Source organism: Podarcis gaigeae, assembly GCF_964106915.1.
Source record: "Podarcis gaigeae genome assembly, chromosome: 12".
Lineage (NCBI taxonomy): Eukaryota > Metazoa > Chordata > Lepidosauria > Squamata > Lacertidae > Podarcis > Podarcis gaigeae.
Window position 1 is genome coordinate 21,117,917 of NC_139688.1, and position 21,275 is coordinate 21,139,191.

The window sequence follows — 21,275 nt, forward strand, 5'->3', positions numbered from 1 at the left end:
TTGTAAGAGCTCACTGAGACGCAGTTTAGTGACTGCTTTCCATCACTCTCCTATTATCAGCGTGGTTGAAATAGATTTTTTCTAACATTATCTGTCCAAAGAGTGGGGATTCTCCCTTTTGACAACTGTGGTCCTTGCCTCGATTCATACGTGGTCTCTGTCTACACGGCTTGTAACGTGGGAGCCCCCCGCCCCCCTCCTGAGCTAAACCTAAGCGAAGGTGGTGTTGGACTGGGAGGGGCAGGGCGAGGCTTTTTCCTCGCAAAACAAGGAGGGAAAAAGGGACCACCTTCCTCCAAACGTTAGCAAGGAGCCATCCATACAAAGGGACAATTTCTGCGGTTGGGTGGGATCCAAAAAGGCGGGCAGAAAACCCCGCGGAGCAGGATAAAGAGGCTCTTGTAGTGGGCACGCATTCGTGTACACAAAGTCACACGCTCATAGACACGCGTGTCCAGGGGGAGAGTTGGTCCTCAACACGCGCGGACTTGGACTGGAGCCCTGGCGAATGCGGCGGCGCGCGCGTGTGTGCTTAGGATCTCGGCCCTGCTCGTTTTTCATGCGCACTAGTCAAACAAGAGTCTGAACGACATCCTTGCAAATATTGACAGTGGCCCGTCGAGTTAATTTCTCTGGTTACTCGGACGTTTTCGGCCAAGGAAAAGCGGCCGCGCGCTGGCTCCTTGGCGGAGAAAGTGGTACTTTCTCTCTCGGGAGATGGGGGGGGGGAGAGGCCGGGAGCAGCCCAAGGAAGAAAAGGGCCCCGATCTTGTTTTTAAAACCATGCGGAAGGCGGACCCCTCTCTCGGATGGGGAGCCGCTGCTGGTGGCGCAGCTGACGGCTCGGATCCCGCCGGGCTGCGAGGTGGAAAGAAAACCCTCGGCCTAGAGGGAAAGGGAGACGCGGGGCCAGAGCTGGGCGGCGGGCGGCTGCATCCTGCGCAAGCATCAGACAGCCTGCGGCGTGGATTGTGCCTGGACACCATGGTCGAGGTGTGTCAGGGTGCTATGGACGCCGGCTTGAGATGGGAAGGGAGAGGCGGACGGTCCCCTCTCCAAGTGTAAGCCAGTAGAGGAGATCTGGGAGCCACCCAAATACACCGCCGCGAGAAGGAATGCTTTGGCTCGGGGCAGACGGACTGAGGAGAACCCTTCGGGTGGCTGCCGGTCCGGTTCTTTGGAAGATGCCCGCCAACCATCATCTTCAGCTCCGGGTCACTGCGCTCTCTCCCGTTTCGGTCTCCAAAGCCACCGCAGGCGCTGTAACTCTCCTAGAGTTTGACACACACCCCCCCAAGGCGCACTGCAGATAGACGGATGCCAACAGCCACAATTGTGTGTACACTATTTTATCCCCCTCCTTTAGGGTATCTGTTTTGGCCCATTTTGACAGGTGAGAAACTGAGGTCCAGTATCTTCCTCGCCTGCACTTGAGAGGGTTGTGCGCGCGCCTCCATTCCTATATTTCCTTTCACTTTTGTGCGCTATCCCCCCATTCAGTTTGATAGCCTTCTATCAAACGGGTTCCTGAAATCTAGAGGCGGCTCATTTAAAGCACAAGTTGAATTGGGAGCGAGTTCTTTAAGATGTGGGAAGGTGTTTTTTAAGCGTTGGCTCTGCGCGTGCACACGCTTGAAGGGTCTCAATGCATTGCAGTCTGGGTCATATCACGGAGGTTTTAGGGTCATCTGCTGGTCTAAAGCTCCGGCACCTCGCAGTTCCTCTAAGCCAGGCATAGGCAAACTCGGCCCTCCAGATGTCTTTTGGCCTACAACTCCCATGATCCCTAGCTAACAGGACCAGTGGTCAGGGGTGATGGGAATTGTAGTCCCAAAACATCTGGAGGGCCGAGTTTGCCTATGCCTGCTCTAAGCACCTAACGTGTTTTTCACGAGGACGCCTTTTCACACGTTAGGCTGAAATTATCCCTTGAGCTTCCCCTGTCAAGACGCCTGGCCCGGAGGACCTTCAGAGAGAGACAACGTTGGAGACACGTGTCGCTATCGCAGACACACACTGCCCTTTACCAACACGTGGCGCAAACAGCAGCAGCAAGGGGCATTTGACACAGAAGATAAAGCCCTCTCGATCTTTACGCACCTACGGTTTAACAACGCGCTTTCCGACCTCTCGGCTGGTGCTTGTGGCACCTGCTCGTTAATAAGGGATTGGATGGGAAAGAAAAGGGATAAAGCAGAGCCTTTTTACACCCCGCTTTTTGCCCCGTTTCAACAACCCCGTTTCAATGGGTCCAGCGATTCTGTCTGACTTTCTTCGCCCTCCTCAAACGAGAATGGCCAGAGGGGAAACGGACCGTGGCCTCTCCTCGTTTCCACACCCCCCCCCCCTTGAGTTCGCGCAAGGAGAAAGATTAGAAGCCTCTGGACGCCTCAAGATCCCCGGGGAGGAAATGCTCTGTCTATGTACACGACTTTGACGTGTACGTTTGAGGCTTTGTTACAGCGAATGCTGGTTCCCCGGGGAAAACGGGACACTCCGCCTGCCCTCGCCTCAGCCAGCCAGCCTCCACCTGCCTCTCTTCCTCCTTAAAACCAGTCTAGAGGGTGACCGGGCTGCCAGCTTCCTCCTCTGGCGTCTCAGTGTTGCCCTTTAGTAGGGAAGAGAGAAGATGGAGTCAAAGTAACTGCCTGTCATTGGCTCCGCCTCTGGGCACCAGCCATCACTCAAGCGATGCCTTTTGAAAACATGATCCCGCCCACCCCTTCTGCGTTAAAGGCAGGTGACTGTAGTTCAGTCGTAGAGCATCTGCTTCCCATGCAAAATATCTCTGGTTCAATCTCACGGAGGACTGGAACCCTGGAAACTGGCTGCAGAAGGAGAGGGGCCAAATGGTCTGACTCGATATAAGGCAGCTTTCTAAGCTGAGAGACGAGACAACCACGCCAACCCCAAGATCCAGGAACGCTGCAGGGTTGCAGTAAGGGACGCTCCGCCACACCTGCTAGACCAGGGCCATCACTTTAAAAAGATGTTTAAATGGCACTTTGGACTTGGAATGGAAATGGAGGCTTGGCTTCCCACCCACCTCGTATTGCGTGTGCGTGACACGAACTTGGATACGACTTAAATTTCGTGGGCAAAAGCTCCATTCAAGAAACGGCCAAGTTCTTTTTTTAAAAAATAAAGATGTCGTGGTAGTTCAGTGGGGGGGGGCAACCTTTGAGGGTGGGTCCTGACACCCCAAGCCATCCACTTGTGGCTTCCCGAATATTGCCGGACTCCAGCTCCCATCTGCCGCAGGCTGCACGGTCCATGGTCAGGCATGATGGGAACTGGAGTCCAGCAAACATCTGGAGGGCCGCAGGATCCCCACCCCTTGATCTGCGGGGACCAAAATGGCTTGGGACCATAGCTGTCAACTTTTCCCTTTCCTTGCGAGCAAGCCTATTCGGAATAAGGGAATTTCCCTTTAAAAAAAGGGAAAACGTTGACAGCTATGCTTGGGACCCATCGAGCTCTAAAAAGACCTTCCCTTCTTGTAAACGCATCCTCTGAGACCGAGCTCTAACAGCAGCTCTTAGTGGTGGGTCAAAAAGCGGCGCGCTTGGAGTCCTGCTCAGGTGGGGCAGTCAGATGGGGATGCGCCTTACTTCCCTGAGTAGAGTCGAAGGGCGCCCTTGCTCCTTCTCCTGCAGGGGACCCTGGGCATCTTGCCCCAAAGCCCCCCCCCCCCCCGTGCCTGCTGCGCCCAAACCGTGCGCCCTGGCTCTGGCGCACTGAGAAGGGAAGCGCGCTCGTTTCCGCGCCACCCCAGCGGGCCGCTCCCCCTTCCCTTGCCAAACCCGCCGGCCTCGATCTCCTCGGCTTTCGCGTCTCCGGCGACTTCAGCTGCTTCCCCCACCCCCTCGAGTAACCCGATGCTTCTCCTCCTCCTCTTGCAGCGCCGTCGAGTCCTCGGCGCCCCTGAAGCGCAAGAGCGCGCGCCTCCTTCGCCCCGGCTGCTGACCAGACTCCCCTCAGCCCCGGCCGCCGGGCTGCCCGCGCGCCCTCCCCGCCACCATGAACACGATCGTCTTCAATAAGCTCAGCAGCCAAGTGCTCTTCGAAGACACCGCCAAGGAAAGGGAGAGGAGCAGCAGCCGGCCTTACGCCGGGGTCTTGGACGTGTCCGCCCACCCGGAGGTCCTCATGCCTGACAGCCCGTCCATGAAAGACAACCTCAGCCTTCGACATAGGAGAACAGGGTAGGAGCTCCCAGGCCGATGGCTTGGAAGGCGAGGGGTGGGAGAGACGCAACTCTGATCATGTGGGGAAGCTTTGCATTGTTGGATTAATCCTAATTATGTACCGCTTTTCAGCTGGACCTGAAAACAGTTCAGCTTCTTAAGGCAGTTCACAAATAACAATAAGCATAGGCTCTTTTTTGTTTTTTTAACAATAACCAAAAAATGTTGCCTTATAGGAATTCAATCAAGCCCTTACTTGCCTGATCTAGTGGCTTTGTAAACAAACATTCCCTTTCTGAACAGCTAGGGCACTTTAAATAGCTTTAGAGACCCCACCCTTCTTATGACGACTTGAAAACAAATCCCCATGATTTGCATTTGCCTCCATTGATGTTTGTAAGATCCTAGTCCAAAGGTTTATGTAAAATCCCGCTGTGGTGTTCAGTGAAGCTGTCTCTCAGGGGGGAAAAATGTTTATGGTATTGCAGATAGTGGTGTAAAAATATTGGAGTGATTATAGACAAGTGTATCAAATTTAGGGCTTCGTCCAGAAACCAGTTGCTCCCTGCATATGGTGTGAGCGTGTAAGAGAGGATTAGAGAGGGTGCTGTCTGAAAGCTAAGTAATTTAAGGGTAGATTTAAATCCAAAACATGAAATCTGGAAGTAAGTAAACTCTAGTGATAAACTTAGAATCTATAGCAAAATATTACCCATTGTGAGAGACAGGCCATGTGGTAAGCAGCAAAGCACCAATGGACAATGAAATAGACAGTAAATGAACTGACTAACAAAAGAGTTGAGGACATACCAACAGTGACTGACAAGATTATTGCTGTCTATAGTTCTTGCCAGGTTTTTTTAAATATAGAAAATGTATTTTGCCATAGGATCCAACTCCTAGGAGCCGAGGTCCCTTTGCTCCCCCAATAAAATATTGGGGGGCCACTCCACCCCCCAATTGATGGACATTACCATTCAAATGGTGTTTATGTGCCATGCCTTGTGATTGATGATGCAAGGTGGGGCTCAGATGGGACCCCACCCCCAATTATTTATTCAAGTTGGCAACCCTGTTTTTCCACAAAAGCATTGTTTACAGTATACTACAAAAGCTTATTCAAATTTGGCTTCTTCCAAAGAATGGAACACAGGAGTAAGATTGTTTTGTATTAATTGCTACAACACCTATTGCATCCTTCTTCAATGTGGTGACCTCGTGTTTTGGATTACAGTTCCCTTCAGTCCCAGCCAGCAAAGACTGACACATTAGGATACAAAGTGCTTTTACCCAAGAAATCATCTGCTATACACTAAGACTGCAATCACAACTCCATTTACCTGGGAGTAAAGCCACACTGAATTCAGCAGATACAGTTAGGATAGCGTTGAAAAGCACATGCCCCAAATAACCCAGTTTTACTCTGCTTGCTCAAGGACAGGCAGAAGGGAGAGGGGTGCCCCCATTTCATCTTTCAGCAGCATAATTCTAGACACTCTTGTTTTTGCATGCAAGTTCCACTGAACAAAAGGTGAGAAGCCTGTGGATAAACATGTGTAAGCTCAGGCTGCGCATCTGTAGTCAAGTGATAACTCGATAAATTTAATACGGTGCTTAAGAGATGTCCAGAATGCTAAAGACTGAAACAATATATTTTATAGCTGAGTTACCAATTTTAAAAGATTGCATCAGCTCATACTTCTAATAGCATTTCAGGTTGGCAAGAGGGTGATTGTGTTTCATCAAGATTTTATTTCCAGCTGATTCAGGCAGAATTAGATTTCAAATAAAGTGTTAGAAGGCAAAAAGCCCAAAAGGCTAAAAAAAAAAAAAAAAGGTGAGAACTGGGAATTTTGGGGAGGGGGGGGGGACAGATATGGAACAAGCCGCAGATGTAGCCTGAGAGCAGCACCTTCTGGAAGTGATTTGGTATTACAATCTCAAGCCGCAAGTCATTAGGGTAGCAGAATGGGAGGAGGACAGATCCGACCCGTGGAAGCTATCCTGCACGGGTCCTAGTGAAAAGAATCAGAGCCATGCTGTTGAGCAGCTTGAAGATATTAAAACAGGGCTTGTGTGCAGCAGAACATCCAGGTGGATTATGTAGGTGTAAAGTGTGTGTGTGTGTGTGTGTGTGTGTGTGTGTGTGTGTGTGTACTTTTTCTGCTTTGGCCATCAAAATATCCTTGGTTGGTTCTCTGTCAGGAACAAACTTCCCATTGTCTCTAATCAGGTTGTGATTAGATATGAACTTGTGCATGCGGTTGTTTAGGGCACTATGGCTGAAATCCTATGCAGACTCACGTGGGTATAAGTCCCATTGAACGATGCTCAAGACCAGGCTTGGCATTTGTTGAGATGTGCCAGAAAAACCAGCAGATGTCTAAAAAGGTTGTTAATACCTGTCATTGGATGGACTTCTCTTGGTGTAGGAATGTGCATTCATTCCATCAAGCAAAACCTTTTCCTTCACCCAGTGAAAAGTTCCAGGTACAGCTCATTATCTGGCAACAGATATCACGTCTTCCATTATGAGTGTTTTATTATCTGGAGCAGAGCTAAAATATTAATGGCCTATCATCACTGGATTGTGAGTGAAGGCCAAATTAATTCCACTTAAGATTGGCTTGATCTTGATGTGCAAATTCCTGACATGTGAGGAAGGGTGGTGCTCTCGTGGCAACTAGACCATAAACAGATGTGCGCTTGGGAGCATTGGAGAGGAGCATGGGAAACGGACTGCTGCAACATGTTGAGTAATCCGATGTTCAGACGGCTTTAATACCAAAACAAGCTGGACTTGGATCTTCCTTTCCTGTTTTTAAAAAGTCTTGTTCTAACAGTCTGTGCTGATATTAATTGTAGATAACGGGGGGGACTTGAAAGGGACAGTGGCAGAGCGTCTGTCTGGAATTTAGCTTTTTCTTCTTCTTCTTCTTTTCTTTTTTGGTAATTCATAAGCACCCAGCAATTTTTGCAATAAGCAGTCTTCTATAAGAGGAAGGCTATGGTCAGACTGGCCCTATTTTGGCTCCTTTTTTGCAGGACCCCTGCATTAGTTACAGTTACCCCTTCTACTCCTCTGACGAGGAGTGAACAAGCCCGCATGTTGGGAATGATCAAAACTGATTCTGCAGCCCTCACTGCAGGTTTGCTTGTCCAGTCTGATGCCCTCCTGGTGGTGTGGACTGCAACTCCCATCATGGGACTCCCATCACGGTCCCAACCCTGCTAGCGAGGACTGATGGGAGTCATAGTTCAAAACATCTGGAAGATACCAGGTTAAGGAAGGCTGCTTTATACATTGCTCTGGAATGCATGCCTTGCTGCACACAGAACCCACCCAAGAACTTGAACCCCAAGTGGGATGGTTTGAGGAGAATGCAAAGGACTGAATGCATCCATGTGCTTCCACCTCTAGATTGGCACTTAACCATAACCAGTAATCTGACTTTGCTCCCATTGGTCTACCAGAGTAGTTTGTGTGCAGCAGCCCAGTGCTAGGTGCATATAATGTTGGACTGAGGCCATTTTAACTTGGACCTGGTTTTCCTTTTGCTGTTCTTCCCATGCCTCTGTTGGTACCTGCTTTCTTGTGCGCCACTGATGCAGAGCCTTGGGTGACTGGGAGCGGCCGCAGAGACCACATAACACTGGTCTTGAAAGACTTACATTGGCTCCCAGTACGTTTCCAAGTACGATTCAAAGTGTTGGTGCTGATCTTTAAAGCCCTAAACGGCCTCAGCCCAGTATACCTGAAGGAGCGTCTCCACCCCCATCGCTCTGCCCGGACACTGAGGTCCAGCGCTGAGGGCCTTCTGGTGGTTCCCTCACTGCGAGAAGTCAAGTTGCAGGGAACCAGGCAGAGTGCCTTCTTCGTAGTGGTGCCTGCCCTGTGGAATGCCCTACCACCAGATGTCAAAGAAATAAACAACTACCTGACATTCAGAAGACATCTTAAGGCAGCCCTGTTTAGGGAAGTTTTTAATGTATTTTTAATATTCTGTTGGGAGCTGCCCGGGGTGCTGGGGAAACCCAGCCATATGGGCAGGGTATAAATAATAATAATAATAATAATAATAATAATAATAATAATAATAAGTTGTTGTTATAATAAAAGGCAGAGTTGAAGGGATGGCCTGTGTGTGTGTGCGTGTGTGTGTGTGTGTGTGAGAGAGAGAGAGAGAGAGAGAGAGAGTGAGAGAGAGAGAGAGAGTTCATCAGCTCTGCTGTACTTGCTTGCTCTGACTCCAGACTTACCTTCAGCTCTCTCCCCTCCCCAGGCTCACTAGGGGAATCCCCCTCAAAGTCTGCAGACTCACCCAACATAAAAGAAGAGGCTAAAGAGTTATTTATGTCAAATACCAAGTGTTTTCTGTTAGCAAATACTGTTTTGTCTACCTCTTTAAGAATTATTATTTTAAATCGCTCTTCCAAGGTCAGGCAGCGTTTCAGCAGCTTCCTTACTCGGGGAAGGCTTGTTGTTTTCATAAGATGCTAAGAGACCGTATGCAGTCTCCAGAGCTGCAGTAGCAGAACAGTTCAAGTTACTGAAGCCTTCAGCTTGGCAGGTCCTCTGCCTCTGGCCCCTGAGCGGCGGCCTTGAATCTCGCTTGCTTATTGCAAACAAATGCAATGCGAACGTAAATATTCCTTAATGTCATTATGGTGTTCCACGCAGGTTAGGAAAAAGAAATAGAGGTGAGGCAAGTCCTTCTCCTCTTATTTGTGACCAATGAGCACCTTTGGTGGAAAAAACTGAAAAATACTTACTTATGTATAATTTGCACATCCAGATTCTCACCTATTCCTGTAATGCATGAAGCAATTTCAAAGTGGGGTGGGGGTTTCCAGCAGTTTCCTTGTAGAAAGAATTCTTGTCTGCTTGTCTCAGAGATGTTTGGAGACATTTGGACCAGATGGACTTTTTCTCTGATTCTTTATGTTGCTTCTAACAGTTGCTGGAAATAGTGTATAGTGGTAAGGATATCTGGGATCTGCAAGTATTAACAGACACTAACTAAAAGGCACTGAAATCCTGGGCGCAAGTCCTATTGAACACAGTGGGATTCACTTCTGAATCAACAGGCAGAAGGTTTCACTCCTCATTTAGCTAAAGTCAGATGTGCTCCTCTGAGAGCTATGGAACTGAAGTGGTTCATAACTAAGGGCCCATCTGCACTATACATTTAAAGCAGTATCACGCCACTTGAAATAGGCCTTCTGGTGCCCTATACCAGAGTTAAGTAAGCACAGGACTTGTATAGCATTTATCTCTTTTTCTCCAGCATCTTTTTTCCATTTGGCATGGAGGATACCCCCTCCCCAAGACATTCCCCTTCACAAATTCCCAGTTTTCCCACCCTACATCTGATTTGGAGTTTGACTGCCTAGTGTTTTTGTGCTATGGTGCTGAGAGTAAGGAAGATAGGAGACAACAGGGCATGCTGACAGGCCCACCTGGCTATAATCCTCTCAAACCTACCTCTTTCTCCTTGCACTGTGCAGCACCCGACAGAACAGTGGGAAAGTGAGGCACAAGCGCCAGGCATTGCAGGACATGGCGCGGCCGCTAAAGCAGTGGTTGTACAAGCACCGAGACAACCCATACCCCACTAAGACCGAGAAGATCTTGCTGGCTCTTGGCTCCCAGATGACTTTGGTGCAGGTAAGAATGAGCTATGCCCTGTTACCTGTGTGACTCACAGCATCTCTGAAGATAGGCTGGCCTGGTTGCCCCACTTGTACTGAGCATCTTCAGGCTAAACTAGGTGTGACTACAGCAGATCTGCGTGTTTTTAAACCAAGGTGTGACATAATCGCATTGGAGGCATCTCCCTATATCCCACTGCCCAAACTACATCCTCCTCGGCCAGGCTCAGATTTTGGAAGGGAGCTCAGGTGGGAGAAACATATATTGGGATGAGGATCAGGAAAGGTGAGTCACAGCAGCTTTTGGCTCCCTTTGCAGGATGTCGGTTTGCTGGAACAAAGGGATGTCTTGGGAAAGGAGCAGGCTCCTTCCTCGAGTGGTTTGCCTCTCTTCATCCAACAGAGCTTCCTTCTCGTTTCAGATAAGAGAGACTGCAAGAAGGCCAGTTATATGAAGGGAAAGGCTTGTTACCCAGAGACAGCCCTACCTTTAAGCAGAGTGAGATGACCAACTTAGATGGCAGCAAGGCCTTGGGAGGAGAAATTGGTTTGTGTGTATCACGTGGCCTCTCTTCCCTAAGCTAACCTGCTGCCTTCAGGTGCACTGGAGGCTGCTCCCTGATCTCCAACGTTGAAGGAAGATTCAACAGAGAGGCTGTAGCTCAGTGGTGGAGCACCTGCTTCGCATGCAGAAGGTCCCAGGCTCAGCCCCAACATCTCCAGGTCAGGCTGGGAGAGACCCCTGCCTGAAATCCTGGAGAGCTGCTGCCAGTCAGTGTTGACATTACTAGACTAGATGGGCCAGTGTTTTTACTGTGTATAAGGCAGCTTCTTATATCACCAATGTAAACCCACTCAACTGCTCCAATCTGCAGAACTGGCATTGTTACAGGTTCCATGTAAAAACTTCTCTGCATTTTTAAGAAATCGATGTTTCGGTCCTACAGTACCCATACTTTGCGACTCCCTGCTTATTGATGCCAGGCCGGCAGCTTCCTCCACTCTTTTCAGTGCCTGCTAAAAACATTTTTGTTTTGGCAAGCCTATCCAGACATGAAAAAGGTTGGCATATGTTTTAATCTGGGTTTTAGGCTATTGTTTGACTGGCTTTTTTAATGTTTCAAATAGTTATTTTTATCCAAATTTTATGGGTTTCTTCTTTGTGTAAACCACTTTGAGGTTTTATTACAATCAAGCTTCTGTACATGAAGTGGGGAGCACCATCTTATCCTTTGCTTCAGGCAGCAAAATTTCTTGGGGTAGTCCTGACAGTGCCTGGTACCCCCACACCCTTTTTAAAGCCAAAGATTGAGGGGTTCCTGGAGGACAAAGTTGCCTTCCGCAACTAGGTAATGATAGCACAAAGTTCATGGCAGCCTTTCTGGAACAGCCTTCGCAAAACACTGTCCAGCCTCCATTCATTTTAGGAGAACTTGGGTTAGAGAGCACTTAAGGGCCAAAGTTTTTTGAACCGTGCCTTCTTGACTTCTCAGGGATTATGTTCTTCAGAAATGAAATGGCATGTTTGGTAAAAGAACACTTCCTTTGTTGTCTGCAGATCTGTCTTGGTTGACATGTAGTCCCAAAGCAAAAAATAATAATATCAAAATAATAATAATCCAGATGCTCCTTCCACACATTGCCCAGAAATGCTCTCACATCTGCATGAAAACATATCATTCAAGGGGAAAGGAAAGAATGAAGTTGTGGTCCAGAGCAGATTACTGCTTACAAAGAACTGATCCTCAGAGACACTCAGGCAGGGGCACTATCACAAATCACACCGGAGTGATTGCAGAACAGCCCCACTGCAGTCAAACTGACTCAGATTGACAGTGATGTATCTGTGAGAACTGGGTCATGTTTTCACATCTACTTGGAAAAAATTGTTTCTTGTTCCCAAAAGCTGCACACTCCAGATTATCAAATAGTGCTGCATAACTGGCTTTAATCTAGCTCCGTAAAGTGCCAGAACATTTCTGGAGGAGACCAAAATAAAATGTGTTTTCCTGATTTGTATTTCCTAGGCTTACATTCCTGAAGCTTAGATTGGCCTCCTCCTTTTCACATCAATCTGTCCAATTCCTTAACGCTTGCTGTGTTCCTTTTATTCAGTCCTGCTGTCCTTGTGTTTGAGCCACAGCTTTATGTTAAATTGTTCTGTCAAGCCTTCCCTTCATCACAGTATCTTTCTTTGTTCCATGCATACCACTTCAAGAAGTGTTTGCTAACAATTAAAAGCTGGGCAGCCAACCAGTTACAAAAATCTGATTTGATGAATCATGTTAGTTTTTAGCTAATTAACTGGTTATACCTGCACATATTCACATATAAAGAAAAATATAGTTTTAATATTTAGAGGCTGTGAGTGTGGTCTTTGGGGACATTTCTGCTTCTGCCTTGTGCAGGACAAAATTACTCAGATAATAGGGTGGCTGCTTAGACATTGGTAAATGCCACAACAAAAAATTGCAAGAGGATGCAGATTGTGTAACATCTGTATATGGTAATTTATATGGGTGGTGTGCAAATAAATAAATCTACTACTGCAAGGACCTTCGGCTGTGCAAAGGAAATTCCTCTCCTTGTGCCTGGTGACACCTAAATTGGTTACAGGGTTTCCCCCAGTGCTCTGAGGCACATTTGGGGAGGGCATCTGGAAAGGGAGAAGTTAGGATGTGCAAGCAGAAAGCCTTGGGCTAGCAGATCTATTTAGATACTGCCCTGCGCATAGATCCAAATTTAGAAGCGATTACTGTAAATTAAATAGATATGCAATACATCTTCCCATAGTGGAGAATCATAGAAATGTAGAATTGGAAGGAACGCCAGGGGTCATCTAATCCAACCCCCCTGCAATGCAGGAATCACAGCTAAATTGCATGTGCATGTGTTTGTTTCATGTAATACATGCATGCAGAAAATGAGATTCCCAGTGCGTACTCCTGTTGTTCCAGATACAACATTGTGACCAGGTGACCTGTGTGCCTACTCAGTCTGCCATCCAGGTGTTAACCGTTGATGGTCAACTTCAAGGCCTTTCCTGCTTTCCCTTCTAGTGGCACTTTTTCATTAAAGCAGACCTGGACTGCACAGGCCTTCAAAGTGAGCAAGGCCTTCAAACAGCGAACGTTATCTGACAGCCCTTCAAATGGAGGACTTGTCATCCATCAGCTAGGATAAAAGGCCACTATTTCTTTACAGTGTAGCCTGTCTTGTTATTGCATTATGGTGGCTTTTAAAAACTACTTAACTGGGGAAATGTTTCTAGTCAAATCAAGATGTGTTGAATCAATTAAATGTAGTAAGCCTACTTAAAAGATGTGCACTCCTGCCTGTGGGCCTCTCTCTTCTTCTGTGCTGAGTACTTTTGGCTGTTTCCTCTGTCCCTATCGTCCCTGCATCCCCAAGGTTTTTATTTTGTGTCTTCTGCTTTCTTAACTCTTGCTTCAGTTCCATCTACATTAACACACATACATACAGAACCAGTTCTCATGCACCAAGGGAAATCCTACAGAAAGTTAAAATAGTGTTTCACACTTTCCTGAGTAGAGGGAGTTTTACAGTTAGGGAGGTGTGTGTGTGTTTATGAGGAATCAGAGTCATACAGTTGGGAGGGACCCTGAGGATCATCTAGCACAGCCTGTGGGTCCCCAGATGTTGAACTACAACTCCCATGACCCCTAGCTAGCAAGGCCAGAGCTCAGGGATGATGGGAGTTGTAGTCCAACAACATCTGGGGACCCACAGGTTGAGAACCGCTGATCTAGCACAACCCTCTGCAATGCAGCTGTCCCGTGTAGGGATCGATCCTGCAATCTTGACAGTATCAGCACTACACTCCAACCAACTGAGCTATCTAGGCCCCCACGGAAGTACTGCACTAGAGACGTATGTTTGCATGGCATGTTTGCAGTATTGATTTCTTTTAACTGTACAAGCCCAGAAAAGGGGACTAGGCAAGCACACAGACAAGTGCTTAGCTGTAAAAATGCCATTAGTTCTCCCCAAACCAACAGTGTGCCTTTTGGAAGACCCCCTAGTTCCTTTTTACCAGCCAAATGTAAACATTTTTTGGCTCCTGTTGGCTCTCAAATTGTTTCCCTTAGCCCCAGCCAAGTAGATGGAAGGTGTCCAGTGGCCACTAGCCACCAACTGCATGACTTGGTCCACTTAGCGGGGTGTGGAAACCTGGCCAGTGGGTGAAGGGAGAGGTGTGGGGTGGTGATGTGTCCTATTTTATATAGGACAGTCCTCTGCTGTGCAGTCCAAGTCTGGTTTTAAAATGAAGTACTATAAGAAGCTCCTGCCAACCTAGCAGTTCGAAAGCACGTCAAAGTGCAAGTAGATAAATAGGTACTGCTCCGGCGGGAAGGTAAACAGCGTTTCCGTGCACTGCTCTGGTTCGCCAGAAGCGGCTTAGTCATGCTGGCCACATGACCCGGAAGCTGTACGCCGGCTCCCTCAGCCAATAAAGCGAGATGAGCGCCGCAACCCCAGAGCCGTCCGCTACTGCACCTAATGGTCAGGGGTCCCTTTACCTTTACTATAAGAAGAGAGCAAGAGGGCCCTTGAAGTTGCTAATCAGTAGTTAGCACCACCTGGGCAGCAGACGGAGCAGTCACCTGGTCAGTTTTCTCAACTGTAGGGAGGTGTACTGTATTTCTATTTAAATTATAGGAATTTGCACCAACTCAATTGGCATATGCACACAGACCTCATCAATTTTGGTGATGCTCTCATTTATTTATTTTTTGGCAATGTGTTAAGTGGACACTGTAGGTGCAGACCACATGAGAGAGGACAAAACAAAAGGCAAAGGCATTCTGCAGCATCCTAATTTGTCTTCAGTGCTACAAACGTGGCTGAGAGTAGGGGGAAAAAACTTTCAAGAAGGGCAAATGGCCTCTACAGAAGAGTTTGGTAGGTCCCGGGGTAGTTGGCCAATAGCCCGCAGGCTGATGGGATGCCTGATGTATGTTGTCTGTTCCTGTGGAAGCTGATTCTTTGGTGGAAAGGAAATTTGTAAGGGCCCCAGGCCTCTAGAGAAGACTTGGGAAAAGAACCACTCAGCCTAAACGTAGTGGGCTGAATGTTGATTACCGGTATATTCATGCAGCCCTAGCAAAGCCAATAGAGCAGTATGTAGTACAAGTTATTAGCCGCCAGCCCTCCCGTTTTGCTTTAGAGTTCGAAACCTTATACTCCTGAAACTAGCAGAACTGGAACAGGAAGCCATATCCGTCTAAAAGCCACAGCCTATATTTATCTCGCCAATTAGCCTCCAATTTGGAGGCTAGCAATTTGTCCTGCTAATTTGCAATGAATATGTCATGTTTTCATTTGCCCTATTCCCGTAGGGGTGGATTTATTTTATTTTAAATTTGGGTTTAGCCATTCCTATGAATTTAAGGAGGGGGGGGGATGAAGGAACATTCTTTCCAGAAGGGGAAATATGAATGGCTTTATTGTTGAATATGAAGTTATTTGCCACAGTATGACTAATGGACTGGTTCTGGCTTGCTAAGGATCATGCAATACTCAGGTTTTCACATTCATATATAGGATGCAACTTACTCTGAAAGGGGGGGAGTATTTTAAGTTACAGCCCCCTTCTTGATTATTAACAATGTGCAGTATGGGATGTGGTACAATGATAATAATAATCCAGCCAAATAAGATAAAGATAGGCACATTATTTTGCTGTTTTGGAAAATGGGGCTGCTACTTTTAAATGAAACCAAGCCCAGGAAACACATATGCTGAATGGAAACACTTTATAGGAGTAAGTATCAGGAACTAAGGAGTTGTAAGTAATTTCTTTTTTTACCATTTTTTATTAGTTTTTACAATTTACATTTATATTCAAATAGTATTCGTAATAATCATACGCATAAAAGATTCCCTGAATCCTTGAACTTCCCTCTACCCTTCCATGGGTTCCATTTACATTCCCTTTTTCTTTTACTGCATCTTATAAGTTCTCAATTTTCTTGAAATTCCCTATTTTCCCACAGTTCTTGTTACAAGTCTTATTACAATCCTGCCAAAGTTTTTAGTTGTTTACAGTGTTCTCCAAGATAAATTATGTATATAAAAAATTCCCATTCCTTAGTAAAGTTTCTGTCTTCTTGATTTCTGACCGTCCTCGTCAGGAGTTGTAGATAATTTCTATTCCCTTAGTTTAGTCAAGTCTCCCTAACCTGAAAAGCACTGCACACACTTCTGTGCGCGCACACACTTTTTTATATCCTGCTATTCTTCCATGATGAAACTCAAGTTGGTATTACATTGGATTCTTGGGCGGAGATCTCCCATACAGGCACTAATCAAACCTGGGACTGCTCAGCTTCAGCAAAGTGGCTGCATCACATGCCTTTAGGCTGGGAGTAGCCTACATGGCGCCAGACTACAGCTTCCACCAACTTTGACCATTAGCCATTCTGGCTGCAGCTGATGGGCATTTTAGTCCAACAAACATCTGGAGGGCACCATGTTCGCTACCCCTGCATCTTGGACATATGCCTTGCTGTTTAAGAAACCGTGTGTGAAAATGGCTACTGAGTGTTTGCTTCCCAGGCCTGGAAAGCCCCATTCTGGGAGTGAGGGCTGCATGCCCAATTATTTGTGTGAGAAGAGAGCAGGCAGCTGAATCCATCCTTTTCCTCCCCTTTCCCAACTAGATGGTTGGTGCTATAGCCAACAATCTGACTGTGCTGCTGTGGGGCTGGAACTATATACAACAACCCACGGCTGATGTTGCATGATGCTGGGTTATGGCCAACTAATATGAGACATATTAGTCTGTCACATTATATAATAGGGATATATTTCATGCTTCAGCTATCCTTGTTGGCCAGGGGGCTGTTGCTTTTTTCTTTGGGAGGTTGTCAAAACTTGGCTGTTTACTAACAGTTGCTACTCTTCAGGAGATAGGTCCCTCCTCAGGGGTTCTGGAACCTATAGAAAAGTTTGATCCCCCAACCTAAAATGATTATGGTTGTTGTTTTTTTCCCCACAGGGGCAAGGGAGAATCCAAAATACAAATCTTTGGGGATTCTTGTTTTTAACAGCTATCTTATTTTATTTGTGAGATTTTTCAGTCTCCTGGAATGCTTCAAAGAGGAGCTGTTCATATTCGCATGAATAATGCTTGCGGTTGACATGGAAATGTTGAGAGTGTGGTGTTTGCTGCTGGCCTTTTCAACCAAATAGTAGCACACGCACATAAATCACACTCGTTTTTATTGCTTGTTGTAAAGAGCTCTGTGGATAATACCCTACTTTCTGTTGTTGCACGTGGCAGTCTGATAAGGCCAAGGTATGCTTCCGTGCTGCTCTTTGGCAAGTGAATACATTGCCTTTGACAACTGCTGCAGACATTAAAAGTATCCCACTGGGATGCTGAGCATATGAATGGTCTTAGACAGAGTCGGAAAGCTGGTCAGTCTGCCTAGTGTCAGACTCTGCTTGTGACTCCAGATTACAGGGTCTTGTGCTAGCCTGTCAGACATATGAATTGCATACCCTATGACATTCCTCATATGAAAACAGGGGCATTTCTCACTCGCCCCCCATCCCTTCCCCACGCAGAGCATTTCCTATCAGAAGAAGGGTGAGTTCCACCACTGCTACACCATCATCATCATCACCATCATTTTTTATTTGCATGCCGCCTTTCCACAGTTAAAAAAACAATGCTCAAGGCAGCTTACAGGATAACAAGATTTACATAATTACAAAAGTCATAAACAATAAATAAACCACATAAAAAAAAGCAACCAAATGGGAAACAATTTCCACATAAATCAAAATCTAAAACTAAGAATACAGCATTGATATCACAGTTTAAAATGGCATAGGTAAAAAATAGCAGCAATTTAAACGAAAACAAAACAATGAGGCACATCCTCCATCGTACTGAGAAAACCCCTTAATTCCAATTTTATTCTATTCTTTGGTGTATGTACAAAAAGAAAAACACACACCAATAAACACATTTTAGAAAGGGGCAAGATCGGAATAGGTGCACAAAGTATTCTTATTTTTATATCGAGACTCTTTGCGCTCCGCTCCTCCTTGCTTGCTCTCCAGCAGCCGCTACAAGCTGCCCAGGGGAGGAGGCCAAGGGCAGTGGCCAAGGAGAGGTAACGGGATGCTCCTTCCCCATCACTCAGGACAAGCGCTGGCTCATCCTCCTTTTTGAGCTTGGCGGCGGCGGCAGCACTGGTAGGTGAAATAGGGACATTCCAGGATCAAATCAGAAGCTGGGGTGACTTTCATGATCCTAGGAAAATCAGGACGCTTGGAGGGTATGGCATTGATCAGTAACCACTGTCAGCAGAAGGTCATGACTGCATGGCTGGGCTGCAGAAATTGGAAGTTATTCAGAACCCCTGAAATTGCAGCTGTGCTTCATGTTTGTATTGTCACAGGAAGTTCAACCTGTTGCATCCTCCTTGCTGAAAGAGGGACAGTGCAGTATTTTATTCTTCCTTGTTCCTCTGAAGCAACAGAAGTGCAAGATGATATAGACGTGGCCTTTGGATGAAGGCTTATGCATATATTTAAGCTGCTTACCTTAAAACCGTAAAGGTGGCTTCTAATAAAGTTAGATTAAGTACTAAATATTTTCAGTGTTCATACTGCTTTCATTTTGGCTTTTGCTGAAATAAAAATGCGAACAGTCTATTGGTTTCTCTTTCACATGTCATAAAACACACGCCAGTGAGAAAACTCTTCAGTTCTCTCTTGAAGGAGGGAGAAAACTAATGCATTTTGTCTTTTATTTAGGTGTCAAACTGGTTTGCCAATGCAAGACGTCGCCTTAAAAATACTGTCCGGCAACCAGACCTCAGCTGGGCTTTGCGAATCAAGCTATACAACAAGTATGTTCAAGGAAATGCTGAAAGACTTAGTGTAAGCAGCGATGATTCATGTTCAGAAGGTTTGTTTTCAATATATATTTTTGTAGATGTCCAAGCAAAGCCAGTAAAATTGAAAGTGGCCAACAATTCTCACGGAGCTGGTGCTCTTGCAAGCTGCAACACATGTGCATGCTAAAATTTAAGAAGCATCCATTCTGGCTTTGAGGAAGATGAAATCCTGGAAGCCATAGGGCTTAGGTGATCCCTACTTTCTGTACTTCTTATTTCATTTTACAATGTTTTTATGACTGGCTATCCAGGCAGCTGATGGCTGTAGGACTTCTGTGGAAACACCTGCTAGGCATCAGAGTCTTGGTCCATTTTGTCTCCATTTTGGCCAGATGCTGGCAGTTCAAGGAATTCTTTTGCCATCTGCCTACACTTCCTCAAAATGAATTTTAGGTAGCCACTGTGTTTTCTCTTTTGCAAGGTGGAAACTATCCCTTGTCAGATTGGGCTGCAATTCCTAGGGCTATCTTTGCTGCCACAGTCGAAACAAAATAAAAAAATTCCTTCCAGTAGCACCTTAGAGACCAACTAAGTTTGTTATTGGTATGAGCTTTCGTGTGCATGCACACTTCTTCAGATACACTGAAACCGAAGTCACCAGACCCTTATATATAGTGAGAGGATGGGGAGGGGTATTACTCAGAAGGGTGTAGTAAACCTGTTGACTGTTAACGACTGCAATTGGTCTTACAGGAAAAAGCAAGGTGTGAGATGACTAAAAATAGCCTTATCATATATAATGAGATGTATAATGCTGCCACAGACACCCCAAAAAGTCAGGTTCAACTAGGCTCTTGTGCAACATTACTCCCTAAAATAATGGTGGTGATCACTCTGACAAAACGTCAGCAACACTCCTGCATGTCATCAATAGATGCCCATCAACAATTTTATTTCAGCAATTCTCAAATGGTGCATCACACCATTTGACTAAATTTAATTTCATGACTTGTTCAGCATATAAAACATGCTGATCATAAATCACTCCATGTAATTCTTATTGAAGATCAAAAGAGTGCTCAGGAAATACCCTACCCCTTCTTTTAGTTTGAAGAAATAATCTGAAACTGGTTTTAGATGCAGCAGGGGAAGTGACTGGCGGCATCTTAATGGATTTTCAAAACAGCCCTTCTTATAATCTAGTCTGATCTCACTTATCCTCTAAAAGCTGAATTATGAATAATAATAATAAAAATTTTTTAAAGAGACATAGGTAATGGTGTTCTCTGATGGGTCTTCTCTCTTCAGATGGTGAAAACCCTCCCAGAAGCCATATGAATGAAGGGGGATACAACACGCCCGTTCATCACACTGTGATTAAGACTGAAAGCTCAGTAATTAAATCTGGAGTTAGACCAGAAGGAAGTGCCAATGAGGATTATGTATCGCCCCCCAAATACAAAAACAGCTTGTTGAACCGCTACCTGAATGACTCGTTGAGGCATGTCATGGCCACAAATGCAGCCATGATGGAAAAAACAAGGCAAAGGAATCATTCGGGTTCGTTTAGCTCCAATGAATTTGAAGAGGAACTGGTGTCTCCGTCATCCTCAGAGACTGAAGGCAACTTTGTCTATCGGACAGGTAGGGTATAATTTCCAAAGCTGTCATGTTTTGTTCATTCATTCAACCTGGAAACAAATGTTATGCTCCTGGTGGTGCTAGTTGGTCTTCTCAGAGTGTTTATAATTCATGGCACTTTTAATTATGGCAAGTACCATGAAAATGCAGCCATCTCATCAGCAACCTAGTGAGGTAGGTCATTGTGGTTTTTCCTGGGGTTTTTTGCAGATGGATGTTTTCGGATGAGAGTGAATGACTTGGTTAGCCTCCCAAGTGTTCCTGTGATAAACTGAATGTGAAAACCAGTCATAAATTCCAACATGAGGACACAGCTCGTTGATCTACTTCAGCTCAGTTAAAATACAGTGGCTTTATGGGTGACCAAGACTCACTCAGAACCTTCTTGAATAGCCATGTTCAGTACTAGATTATGAAATACAGTCTTCTTAATTTGTGTATCCAAGCATGTGGATATGCACTCGCTGTACTGTTTTTTCCGTCAAGAAAGGCACAAAAGAGTTTGTGTGACCGAAAGTACCGTATTTTTCGCTCTATAAGACACACCAGACCTAGTTTTTGGAGGAGGAAAACAAGAAAAATAATAATCTGAATCCCAGAAGCCAGAACAGCAAGAGGGATCTGGCTTCTGGGATAGCCTCTTGCTTCTGGAATAGCCTCTTGCTGTCCTGGCTTATGGGATAGCTGCATGCAGCCTCTCCCGGGCAGCGGGATGAAGGTTTCCCCTGCCCGGAAGAGGCTGCGCGGGGCTAAGTCAGAAGCCAGGACAGCAAGTAGGATTGCTGCGCACCGATCCCTCTTGGTCTCCTGGCTTCAGGGAAAGCAACGCAAAGCCTCCTGAGCGCAGCAGGATGCACCAATCCCTCTTGCTGTTCTGGCTTCTGTGATAGCTGCGAAGTCTGCATTCACTCCATAAGAT

The 21,275-nt window shown here is 46.1% G+C and overlaps 1 protein-coding gene across 3 annotated transcripts in view; it reads left to right on the forward strand.

Annotated features, from left to right (window-relative positions):
• MKX (mohawk homeobox) overlaps positions 1-21,275 on the forward strand; it is a 62,071-nt gene that overhangs the window by 1,487 nt on the left and 39,309 nt on the right. For 2 of the 3 annotated variants that reach the window (XM_083705099.1, XM_083705098.1), the window contains exons 2-5: positions 3,903-4,205; positions 9,696-9,855; positions 18,633-18,786; positions 20,024-20,359. In XM_083705099.1, coding sequence (XP_083561225.1) covers positions 4,021-4,205; positions 9,696-9,855; positions 18,633-18,786; positions 20,024-20,359 — 835 coding nt within the window. In that variant the 5' untranslated portion in view covers positions 3,903-4,020. Of the gene's footprint in view, positions 1-3,902; positions 4,206-9,695; positions 9,856-18,632; positions 18,787-20,023; positions 20,878-21,275 lie in introns of all 3 variants that reach the window. The other variant, XR_014556594.1, reaches the window with a different exon arrangement.